At 36.9% G+C, this 13,045-nt stretch overlaps 1 protein-coding gene across 3 annotated transcripts; it reads left to right on the forward strand.

The window, feature by feature from the left end:
- The first annotated feature begins 17 nt into the window (after positions 1-17).
- On the forward strand, positions 18-12,456 carry ccdc92ba (coiled-coil domain containing 92Ba). 3 transcript variants are annotated; one of them, XM_052576937.1, is made up of 5 exons: positions 18-603; positions 1,824-1,956; positions 2,139-2,228; positions 4,745-4,792; positions 7,986-12,456. In XM_052576937.1, the coding sequence occupies exons 1-5, from the start codon at positions 592-594 to the stop codon at positions 8,663-8,665; spliced, it is 963 nt and encodes a 320-aa protein (XP_052432897.1). In that variant the 5' UTR covers positions 18-591; the 3' UTR covers positions 8,666-12,456. The 3 variants fall into 3 exon arrangements, with proteins under 3 accessions (XP_052432897.1, XP_052432898.1, XP_052432899.1); XM_052576939.1 differs by lacking the exon at positions 18-603 and adding an exon at positions 1,501-1,586; XM_052576938.1 differs by lacking the exon at positions 2,139-2,228 and having other exon boundaries at positions 24-603.
- Positions 12,457-13,045: the final 589 nt, after the last annotated feature.

Genomic DNA, 13,045 nt, shown 5'->3' on the forward strand with positions numbered 1-13,045 from the left:
TTATTGGAACGCCGCTCAGCCAATCAGATTCGAGGACTGGAAGCTGCACTTTTTTCCAGAGGTTTTGTATTTAGATATTTGTAGCTTAAAAGCCTAAATTTTTGCGCCTTAGCTCGATGTACGACTGCGAAGAACCGCTGGAGAAGCGCCTGTGAGGTGAGATGTTGAGTGGAGAGCTCTTTTTCCTCCATCAGTTGGTGTTGAAGGAGCCGCTTCCTGCTGTCTGTCTGTCATCGCGAGGATGAGGATGCTGCCGTTCAGCAGACGCAGGACTCACGAGCGCGCTGGTGCCAGCCAAACGTCGGATCACTTCAATCGAGCGTGACGTTGTGGGATCCAGCGACTGATTGTATGTTGGCCAAGATAACGAAGGATTGGAATTTCGTCCATCTCGCGAAACCTTTGCCTTTGTAAATTCTGTGGCAGATCCGTCTTTAAGTCTCTCTTTGAGATGTGTATCGATCTTTTTTAAAGATGTCGTCATCCTACATGTTCATGGGTCGGATTTTTGAAGGGCAGGGATGTGGAAGTGAAGGAGCACGTTCATTCTCTTCATTATAACGCCTCATCTGTTGGATATAAGCCGCGCTGATGGAAAATACGGTGAGTGTTGGATAATAGCCTTTTATGCGGAGTGTTATCTAAGGCTTTTATGGCCATGTAATATGAGAAAGAAAGAGTGACTAATCAAGAGCTTATTTACACTAATATATTTTACAGTGGGATGTAGTATTAATGTGTCTGCGAGCATAATAACATCTGTGTGTGTTTATAATAAGCATTATAACATTCAGAAGTTTCGTTTGTTGTCCCTTAATATCAAATAAAAAACAAAATTTTCAAATTATCAATAAAAATAATTTACAAATATATAAATTGTTTTGTAAACATTATACATTTTGTAAAATGTTTTAAAATCTAAAATGTGTTTAACAAGCAAATAACTAGTTTTATTGAAGTCAAAAATGTTATTGTTATTCACCAACAATTAATTTCAAGGGGTCCGATCAGGTAGAAGAGAAAAAAATACTTTGATGTACTTACATTTAAAGTAAATAAATTCGCAAATGATTAATTCTGTTACCTGTAATATGAAATTACCATCAACTCACAATTTATGTGACCTATTGTATAACTGACTAAGGCCTAGTCAGTTATACATATTTTAGGATATAATATTAGATAAAAAAATAAAAATATAAATATTTTGCATTTCAGGGTCATTTTTGTCACTTTTTCTTTTCTTTCTTTTTTTTTTTTTTTTTGGCATAATATCCCAAGCCCCCATTCATTTGCTGACCCTAGTGTATATTTCAGCAGAACTGCTGCTAAAATTCAGGGGACCGGAATCAAACTGGTATGGATGCCCAGTGAGTACTACAGGACAGTGTTTCCCAATCCTTATCTTGTTCAACCCCCAACACTGCACACTGTGGATGTCTCCCTAATCAAACACACCTGATTCAACTCATCAGTTGATTTGTAAAGACACCAAGACCACAAATATGTGTGTCCTATAAGCGAGACATCAAAAGTGTGTCATGTTGGTGTTACTTCAGGACCAGGATTGGGAACCACTGCTATAGGTTCAACATTCTCATTTGAATGTGTTGCACTACACCACAAACTATTTTACCAAATTAATTAATAATGGACTCCAGATTTTACATTTCCTCACTGATGTGAGCAATCATAGAGCGAGAAAAAAAATAGATGCTCTGATATAATAGGGAAATGTGAAACTCTCGGAATGCTGGAAATTTACATTAGAGGACTTACCGTTATATAGGCTACTGTAAATATCCCTGTTTGGTTTGTTAAAGGGATCACAGGTGGTCTCGCTGGAGCAGCAGGTGGAGAGTGTGGAGAGGAGCATTGTGTTCCTTAGACAGGAGCAGCTGTCTCTGCTGCATGGACTACATCTGGAGATCCTGTCCCTCCAGAAACGCTGTACAGGTGTGTATCATGACCATTCCCATAGTACACCAACCTGCATTTGATTCTGAGTTGTTGTACACACATGAAACAACATGCATAATTGAATTGAGCACCATTTCATTTATCATAAGTCATAACTAATTCAATGTCATTCCAAAAATAATGTTGACACACAATCTAATTGAGTTGCCGTGCCCTAGATGCAGAGAAGAGCAGGGTTACATTGCTCACTTTGATGGCTCAGGCTGCACAGAGAGAACCACGGGTCAATAGCTTCCTGTCAGTGCAGGGTATGTGTTTTCCCTCAGTAATATAGGACACAGCCTTTCTACCTGAACATTGCTGGAAATGTGCTGAACCAGCTAGGGCAGAAAAACCAGCACAATGCATATTCATCTTTTTGCTTTTTTGTCCTCTAGAGCAACAAATCATGCCTTCTCTGTATCTGCAACACAGGAAATCAGTTTTTGTATACACCGTATACAAATGGGATATATACAGTCATGGCCAAAAATATCAGCAGCCTTGGTAAATATGACCAAAGGAGGCTTTGAAAATTAATCTGCGTAGTTAATCCTTTTGATATTTTATTAAAAATATTCCTGCAAGAATTAAATACATTTAAAAATAGGAGGAAATATCAGTATGAAATAAATGTTTTGCTTAAATACACATTGGACACAATTATTTGCACCCCTATAAATTATTATGAGTAAAATATCTCTGAAGTATATTCCCAGTCATATTCACAATTTTGAGCACTTCAGCGTGATTATAAACATGAAATTATCCAGTCATGGCTTCCTGTTTAATAATCGAGCTTCACAAATTAGTGAAGTGGCTTTAAGAAAAGAGCTAGAGCAGTGAAAATTCCCATTTCCACCATCAGGGAAATAATTAAGAATGTCATATCAACAGAAAATGTTCTGAAACTGCCTGGAAGAGGACATGTGTCCATATCATTCTAATGCATGGTGAGGAGGAGAGTTTGAGTGGCTAAAGACTCTCCAAGGATCACAGCTGGAGAATTGCAGAAAATATTTGAGTCTCAGGGTCAGAAAACCTTTTAAAAAATTGTCAAACAGAACCTACAACATTACATGTTGTTTGGGAGGGTTTCGTGAAAAATTCTCCTAGCTCATCCAAAAACAAATTCCAGCTTATTCAGTTATCAGACACGACTGGAACTTCAAATGGGACTGGCTTCTATGGTCAGATGAAACAAAAAAAATGGCTTTTTAGCAGCAAACACTCAAGATGGGTTTGGTGAACACAGAGATAAAAATTACCCCATGTGTACAATGAAATATACTGCTGTATTTTTAATGTTGTGGGCTTATATGTTGTGGGGCTATTTTACAAAACAACACAAAAATGAGCGGGGTGAACTGAAGAGAAGCAGTACCAACATGGAGCTGGGAATCTGAAGGGTCTGGAGTGATTCTGGATGATGGAATGGTCTCTGATCTCTTGTCAGGTGTTCTCTAACCTCATCAGGCATTATAGGAGAAAATTTAGACCTGTTAAACTGGCAAATGGAGGTTTCAAAAAGGGTGCCATTAATTGTGTCCAACGTGTATTTAAGAAAAAAAAATCATAGTGATATTTCCCCCCCCATTTTAAATTCTTATCCAATGGAAGGTTAGATTTTTGAGATTTCTTTTTTTAATAAAAGAACAAAAGGATTAACAACACAGATTAATTTTCACAGCCTCCTTTGATCATATTTACCAAGGGTACCAATATTTCTGGCCATGACTGTATATACACTCACTGACCACTTTATTAGGTACACCTTGCTTATACCGGATTGGACCTCCTTTTGCCTTCAGAACTACCTTAATTCTATGTGACATAGATTCAGCAAGGTGTTGGAAACACTCCTCAGAGATCTTGGTCCATATTGACATGATAGCATCATGCAGTTGCTGCAGATTTGTCGGAATCTCCCGTTCCAGCACATCCCAAAGCAGCTCTATTGGATCTATTGGTGACTGTGGAGGCCATTTTAGTAAAGTGAACTCATCGTCATGTTCAAGAAACCAGTCTTAGATGATTTGAGCTTTGTGACATGGTGCATTATCCTGCTGCAAGAAGCCATCAGAGGATGGGTACACTGTAGTCATAAAGGGATGGACATGGTCAGCAATAATACTTAGGTCGGTTCTGGCATTTATACAATGCTTAGTTGATACTAAGGGGCCCAAAGTGTACCAAGAAAATATACCTCACACCATAACACCACCACCACCAGCCTGAACCATTGAGACAACGCAGCATGGATCCATGCTTCCATGTTCTTTATGCCAAATTCTGACCTTCCCATCTGAATGCTGTAACAGAAATTGAGACTCGTCAAACCAGGCAATGTTTTCCCAGTCTTCTATTGTCCAGTCTTCTATTGTCCAGTCTTCTATTGTCCCTTCTATCCTGTGCAAAGTGTATCCTCCATTTCCTGTTCTTAGCTGACAGGAGCGGCTCCTGGTGTGGTCTTCTGCTGCTGTAGCTCATCTGCTTCAGTGTTTGATGTGTTGTGCATTCAGAGATAGTATTCTGCATACCTTGGTTGTAACGAGTGGTTATTTGAGTTACTGTTGCCTTTCTATCGTCTCTTACCAGTCTGCCCATTCTCCTCTGACCTATAACATCAACAAGGCATTTTCATCCACACAACTGCTGCTCACTGGACTTTTTTTTAAATTAGGACTTATGGCATGATCTATAATAATTCTTGAATGTATTGTTTTCAAGATGTTTTATAAAAATAAAAAAGTTAGAAATAACAGTGTCTGTCTATTGATTACAGAACTTACACAGGAACTCAACATGAAGCCCCCAGGCAGAAGTGAAGCAGGTGAGCTCTATTTGTTTCCAAAAAATGTTGTTTCATGTATTTGTATTTTTAGCACAGGTGTACACAGTACATTTGAGGCAAATGTTTTTTTTTTTTTTTTTTTTTTACATGTCTTTGTTGATAATTTATCTAAAAGGCAAACCAATCGCACGTTAAGAGGCCACTCGCTGTTAAGCAGTAGACATCTCCTCTCCATACTGCAGGTCATCCCTCCCTCCTCCACCCTGATGCAGACTCATCCTTCTACAAATTGATCTTGCCTGCGTTTTCCTCTGCTCTTGCTGCACAGTCCCAGTGGGGGTGTCCAATTACAGCTTGTTTTTTTTATTTTATTTTTTGCTGAGACAAAGTTGGACAAGGAGACAGAGAGGAATAGCACAAGAAAACTGAGAATAGAAGAGAGAGAAAAAATTTATTTTTAAATTATAATCAGTGGTGGGGAGTTTTAAAATCTATTTGTGTGAATGATTAATAATATACTAATCATCAGTTATCACAATATGAGCATGATATACATTACCAAGATTGGCATCTGTAAGAATTTTTGTTTGTAACTTTTCATCAAAACATCATATATATATATATATATATATATATAGAGAGAGAGAGAGAGAGAGAGAGAGAGAGAGAGATCTTCTGTAGCCTGTACTAAAAAAAAAAAAAAAAGATATTCTGTTCTAAAGTTTTCATCCCCCGACCCTTAATGCATAGTTTTTCTTCTGGAGCATCAGTGAGCATTTAAACCTTCTGTAATAGTTGCATATGAGCCCCTCGGTTGTCATCAGTGTGAAAAGATGGCTCTCAAAACCATGCAGTCATTGTTGGAAAGGGTTCAAATACATAAAAATGATGGAAAGCCAAAGAATTTGTGGGACCTGAAGGATTTTTCTGAAAAACAGCAGGCAGTTTAACTGTTCAGGACAAACAAGGGACTCATGAACAGCTATCATTAAACAAAAAACAAAGCCGTGGATCATTGGGTTAGAAAACTGAAATAAGAATCAAGGTGATGTAAACTTTTGAACAGGTTCACTTTTGTTAATTCAACTGTGGACTGAATATAAACATCTTTAATGTGAAATATCTTATTCAGGTCAGTAATAAACAATAAGATGCATTTAGTATGATCCTCCTTATTTTGGTAAAATAATTAACATTTTGCAGATTCTGAAAAGGGGCATGTAAACTTTTGATCTCAACTGTATATATATAAATGTATTCCAATATTCTGCAACAAAACTGTTTTCAACATTGATAATAGTAAGGATCATATGACAAAAAAAAAAAACTGAAACCTGGAAAGAAAATGAAAATGTATAATAAACGTTTAAGTCACTTAGCAATAGCAACACATACTTGTGTTTCTGAATAATTGTTGTGTTGATTAAATAAGTCAATTATTAAATCATGTCGCCAGCTGCTGACATAACAGTGTAACCTGCAGTCATTAAGAATTAAACATACTCACAGTTATGTTCAGAACGCAGATGCACAGGCATGAAAAAAGAATGAAAGATTTAAGGCTGAAATAAAATACTTTTATTTCCCATGAACAGGAAAAATCAGCTGCTGAAATAACTGTGCAGCATGTCAAAAATGGAAACAGGGTGTGTTAACTGATGCTGCACCATGACTAGTGAAGCCTGCTAACAATGTATTCCTTCTTTGCTGTGAATGATTATTCATCTGAGATCAAACATCAGCATGTTTTGGATGTGTTAGTTTAGTCTTCAAAGAACCCCAAAGGAGCAAACACTGTTTGATGAATGAAATGATTTCATAATTTACAAGCATATTGCTTGCACAATGCGAGTATTAAATGAACAATACTCATAATTTCTTGATGTCTATCACTTCTTATCTGCACAAATACCTTTGTCAACTGATTATTGTCGACATATCAGTTTCATTACACATTCTATTAAAAGAATCAGAGACAGCAAAGAGTGAACTCAACAAGAAACAGTGTAGAGATCAGATTTAGGGATCGGATAGCACAGCATTTTTTATAGCCACATTATGAGCTCATCTCAGTCTGGACCCATGGGGTGGGACTGATAGGCAGGCTGTGAATTCAGGACATTCTGGACTAGCTGATAGACAGAACTGTGTTCTGGCAGAGTTGCAATAAAATGTAAAAAGCGAGAGAGACAGAAATGAGGGAAAGATGTTGAGCTCACAGCACGAGGTCATCAGGTTCGTGTGGATCAGGTGTAGAACATCTGACACAGATTCCTGTACATCATTTTCGGTCTACTTAGCCTGTCATTTATCTGAAAGACATTACAGTAATGTGAGTGTAAAGACGCTTTCAACTGAAAAATACATCTTTTGTTTGATTGTAGTTAAATTACATGTTATGTGGCAGCTACTCTTCCATCTAATTCTATAGCACATTTTCTTACTCATAATTGACAGTAATATGAGAGTGATTTAAGATTTGTTAATAGTGCACTATATCTTTACAGTTATTAATTTAGCAGACATGTTTTTTCCAAAGAGAAGTTTTGCTGTGTGTCACCGATTTACTTTACATTTGCTCTATGCTTCGTGGGCACGGTAGAGAGGTCTTGTCCTAGACATCTGATGTGTCTGATAACCCTGAACAGATGGCACACTCTGCCAGTAGCCAGATCAGAGTTGAGATTAGCTGATTTGGATTTGCTCAGTGAGTCTGTAATCCTGTGGCACAGAAGAGCCTTTTGTCTACTTTCCTCTCACACATCCAATTACCTTTTAGATCGCAGATTAGTTAGAAATGTGCTTTTACGGCTAAATCAGATTTTATATGGAGAGGCTTGTACATATTAGTCATGCCTGTTTTCATGTCACATGGTTGATCACACATGAGATCATACACTCATTTGTACAGTAGAGAGTGTGGTGTTTAGCTTCTGGGTCTTCACTTTCTCTAGTTTATGTTCAAACTGCATGAAAAACACTGGCTAAACTCTAGATGTGAATTACAGGGCTTGAACCCACCAAACAAGGTAAAAAATGTAAAAGAGTTTTAGAAAATTACAATAAAGACATTTATAATTTTACAAATGTTTTCCATTTAAAATTTATATATATATATATTTACTTTATATGCATTACAGAATCCTGGAATGTTTTATTCCTGTAAAAAATCACTAATCACATTAAATCAAGTTTTATTACAGTAAATGTGTCTTTTCTCTATGTATTCCAGAGGTGAAAGAGGAAGAGGAGCAGCTGGAAGCTCGTTGTGGGGAAGTGGAGGAGCATCTGCAGGAGCAACAACAGATCCAGAGTGATCTGCGATGGGAGCTGAGTCAGAAGTCGGTCCTGGTGGGTGCTCTCCGTGCTAGTCTGAAAGAAAAGGAGCGCCATTTCCTGGAGGAATTAAAACACCGCAGCCACAGAACCACTGCGCTCAACACCGAGCTGCAGAAGCAGACGGAGACGGCTGCGTACCTGTCCTTCCAGCTGCATTCAGCCAAGCAGAAACTCCAGCAGCAGCGCAGGAGGCCACCCCAGCCCGGTGCAGACAAGCCTCCCGTCCACCCTGTACCTCAGGCCAGTGCCAGCAGCCCGACCACCATCAAACCCAAACGACGGAGCTCGAGCCGGCCCTCCTCAAATCTCCGTACCGAACGCGCCAGGGAGTGTGTACCCCGCGAGAGGGTGACAGGCCCTGAAGAGCCGATGGCCATGCCTGACCCTGCCCTCTTCCTCTACCCCTACAGACACAGATCCCGGCTCCGCCCACCACACAGACACGCCCTCCCGGAAGCAGAGGGGGAGGAGTCAGAGGAGCTCGATCAGGGAGCTTCAGTAAGCAGACTGGCAACAACAGTAGCTAAAGCCACTGCGACCACTGCATCCACCACAGAGAACAACGCCGAATGAGTGTTTCTTTTACAGTTCGACCTGCTTGTTTTTATGATATCTAAACCTGAATTGCACTTTGAGCCCCTTGGGAAAACCTTTGCATTATGACAGTGACAAGAAACTTTTATATTTGCAATACGGTTTGCTTTTTTTTACAGTTTGCACATGCGGTGGTTATTAGACCAAGGAGAGATTTTTGCTTACGTTCTTGTTGAACCAAAATCGACTCGTGTTTATGTTGCTGTAAGGCATTTTTATAATCAGAAATTACCCTGAGGACCTCAATACACAAACATGAAGTGCTCCATAAGGCCTGTTTTATACATCCTGCATCTGCAGTGTGTAGTTTTGTGTCAGTCTTGGAGGGGTTGAATTTAAGTGGACTAAATGACTGGTGAAATCCTGCAATAGATACCAGAGAAAAACCTGTCATTTTTACTAGAAGAAAAATGGCAAAAGGAAAGAAAACTGTGTATTATATGCATGTCAAACACGTGCGTTTCATATGCACGCCCAAGTCAGTTTCTGTGTATAAATAGCACGTAAAATACAAAAACATTGTGCTATTGATACGCTATTCTTTGCCTTTTCTCTTTATTCTGCTCTCGCAATAACAACGGAGCTATTTTATTAATCAGTTTCAATCAATATCACATTATCTATCAAAATATTTTGACCAGCTTATACAAAAATCTCAAATTTTTCTTCCTAAAGAGAGAGCTGTAAACATTTACATTGACTTAATCTCACCTTATGTGACTGACTGGATAGTGAAGAAAGGAAATACAAGAAAGGTTAGATTGCATTTGGAATGATCCTGATGTTTTAAATTTATTAAATAACAGCTTTTATTTAGTTTTTTTACTATCATGTAATAATAAAGTGCTGTTTTGCATCTTGTGCTATATTTATTAGCTTTATTGGCATTGATGGATAAAAGATGCCTATCATTGTGTATGTACAGTAAATCTGAATCAGAACATCTAGATTTCAAAGGTGGTTTGGTATTCATGCAAATTACCATTTAGAATGCAAATGCAGTCACCTCTTCATTTAAAGTAATATTACCTAATTGCACACCTCCAATAACCATTTTAAACATTTTAGCCTTTATTAAAAGGAAAATGCAATGTAGTAACCCAGAAATCACTTTATTTAGAGCTGAAGCGCTGTCAGTGTGAAAGTGTGACCCTGCTGTTTACTTGCTGCAGACGCAGGATGTGCAAAATAGGCTGAACTCAGTGTCCTTGTGAACTTGTTACTGCTGAGTCTTTGTTCAGCAGTTGTTTTTTTTATCTGTATGCCCTTGTTGTGGAATAGCTAATCTCAGATATTTCTGAATGATCAGGTTGTCTGTCTGGTGTCACCACAAGTGCACTCTCTCAACCCTCCAGATGTGATGGGGATTATATTCAGTCAGACAGATAAATCCTGTGTGAATGAGATCTATACAGCCTGAATCATTTGCTTAAGTGCTTTATCTGGTATATGGTGTGTTTATATGTGGACTTGTTGATTAGAAGAGAGTGGGCTCAAGGGTCAACACACCATTGTTCTGCCATCATTAAATGAGCCAGTGATGCCCAAAGGACTGATGAGCTTATGCTGCTCATGCTGTAATGTTTTAGTCTGATGTTGCAAATAACATGTTTATATTCGTGTCATTAGAAACTCAATGCTGTTTGTTTTATAATTCTGTGTGGGCAGGTATATGTGCATATACCAGGAGATTTCTTGATTAATAGCAATGTGAAACATATTACAAACATATCAAGTGTTTGTAGAGCAAAAGCTTGTAAATTCATAATATGCAAGATTAGATGTGGTGTGGTATGAACTAAAGCATAACTCCTGCTCTTAGATGTACAACTTAGAGAGGGTCAATCTATGGAAATGGATTGGATGAGAGTGACAGGCAACATTACATTTCTTGACAACTAAGAGACAATAATAAGTTTAAAGGAAGAGTTCTCTCAAAAATAAAAAATTGCTGATATTGTTCCCACCCTAAGGCCTTTCAAGATATAAATGAATTTGGTTCTTCATCAGAACAGATTTGGAGAACTTCAGCATTACATGTCTTTCTCACCAATGCAGTGAATGGGTGCCGTCAGAATAAGAGCATCAAAATAATCCACAAGTATTCCACACGACTCCAGTCCATCAATTCATGTCATGTGAAAGCCTTGTCGTTGTCAGAAACAAACCCATCATTAACTTTAAACCATCACTTTTGTCCAAAATATGAGTATATAATAACCATAATATTGCTTCATCCAGTGGAAAAAGTCCACCCCATTGTCCTCTCACAACAAAATCCACAAACAAATTTTTTAGAAATGTTTGTGTTTGTGCTTGTAAACAGAGGTAGAGCTGTGCATATTTCTCTTCGGATTCAGACAATACTAGACACTGGAGAAAGCAATATCATGGATAGAGGATATAAATAATTTGAAGTTAAAGCATGCGGATGGATTTATTTCTCTCAGACATGATGTACTGGATTCATGTGGGTTACTTGTGGATTATTGAAAAGTTTTTATCAGCTGTTCGGACTCTCATTGTGACGGCACCCATTCACTGCACAGGATCCATTGGTGAGCAAGTGATGCATGTTAGATTTCTCTTAAATCTTCATTTTTTGGGTGAACTATTCTTTTAATAATGGGGCCTAAAAGTACACTATACTATAGATGACCATTGTGTCACAAGCCTGTGACAACAAACCTCGTTTTGCAAAATAATGTGACTGTAAAAGATTTAGTACCATCTGTTTGAAACTGAGCTTTTCTAAAGATATAATTCTATATGTGGTATTTCTCTTTGCTTTATTAGATCAAGTGATAATTTTGCTTTGAATATTGAATATAAGGTTGTTAAAAATCTAAATATGTAAAGCAGCCCTTGTTACTGAATGCATAAGATGTTTTCCTTTCATTTTAAAATTGTGTCTAATTTGACACAGCCCTAACAAAGTGATATTTGCTTCACTCAGGGTCGGAAACCTTATTTTGTAAATGTATGCATATATGCCTGACACTATTTAAAAGGCCTATAACCAGTTTTTGTATTGTATCAGTGCAGAGATAAGGAGGATTTAGAATGCAAGTAGGTTGTGTTAGACTGTGATACACCATATAATCACATCAACTAGTTCATTCATAGATTTCTGTTTTTCAATTTAATGATTCATCTTGGAAACATATTGATGCTAATTAAATGCTTAATTGTTCTTAAGTTATTTATAATTGTGATGTTAAAGAAATAAGCAATACTGCCTCACAAGATGACTTCTACATAATCATATGTACAACATACATTTTTGAACATTGTGGTGAAATTTTAAACAATAATCCGTAGATACAAGTACATGCAATATCTGTTTTTTTTCCTGATGTTATTTTGTTGTCCCCATTTTCATGAGCAGCGTGCTTACCAAGATTTTACTTTATTTGGCTTTTTTGTAAGTATGGAATAACCTGTCTTCCCTTAAGCTGACCGTTATTGGTAGAGGTTGTAAAAAAGCTATATAAATTGCCTTGTTTTTAAAGGAGAGGAATATGACTGGGAAAGAAGTGATTAGAACCAAATTCAATGGGAAAACTGCAGTAATGTTAACACACTGTATTTGCATGTTTGGCAAATGGCCAATAACAGACATCCGTGTCCTGTTTCACAAACAATTTGGAAAGTCTTAAAATGTACACAGTAATTCAAATCTGTGACGCCCACAGAAAATTGTGCAACAATAATTTTGCAATAAATAATCCACTGTTTACTCTATAATATGATTAAAGGGGTTTATTAAACCACTGTGTCAGTCACTATTCATTTTTATCAATATATCAACATCATTGACTTCAAAGAATAAAAATACAATTTAAAAATCCCAATCACTCTGAAATGTCAAGACATACAAAAGAGGAAACCTTTGTTACTTTTAAAGGAAGCTTTATAACCAAACAGCAGGCATTTTACTAATAAAACATAATGAAAATATTTTGCTGACAGTTTTCACATATACTATAAAAAAAAAGTTGTAAATAAGACAGATTATTAGAGGGGTTTTTCTTTCAGTGAAAGAAATATGTTTTTCTTTTCTTTCTTCTTTTTTTTATATAAATACCATTTTAAAAATATTTTTTAGACAAGAAAGTTTCAAAAATGAATGAATCTGACTGCAACAAACCAAAACAGGACACATGAAATTAAAATAAACACTCCAGTAGTAAAACTCATTAAAGCAAATGTAATATATATATATATATATATATATATATATATATATATATATATATATATATATATATATATATATATATATATATATATATATATATATATATATATAATATGACTTCATTGCAATGTTAGAATAAGTCAGAGATTTCAGGAACT

Source organism: Carassius gibelio, chromosome B15 (genome assembly GCF_023724105.1).
Source record: "Carassius gibelio isolate Cgi1373 ecotype wild population from Czech Republic chromosome B15, carGib1.2-hapl.c, whole genome shotgun sequence".
NCBI lineage: Eukaryota > Metazoa > Chordata > Actinopteri > Cypriniformes > Cyprinidae > Carassius > Carassius gibelio.

Coding starts and splice junctions, on each gene's coding strand:
- ccdc92ba (XM_052576937.1), top strand. Junction 2,229..4,744: donor TAGCTTCCTGTCAGTGCAGG/GTATGTGTTTTC, acceptor TATTGATTACAG/AACTTACACAGGAACTCAAC. Junction 4,793..7,985: donor CCCAGGCAGAAGTGAAGCAG/GTGAGCTCTATT, acceptor TATGTATTCCAG/AGGTGAAAGAGGAAGAGGAG.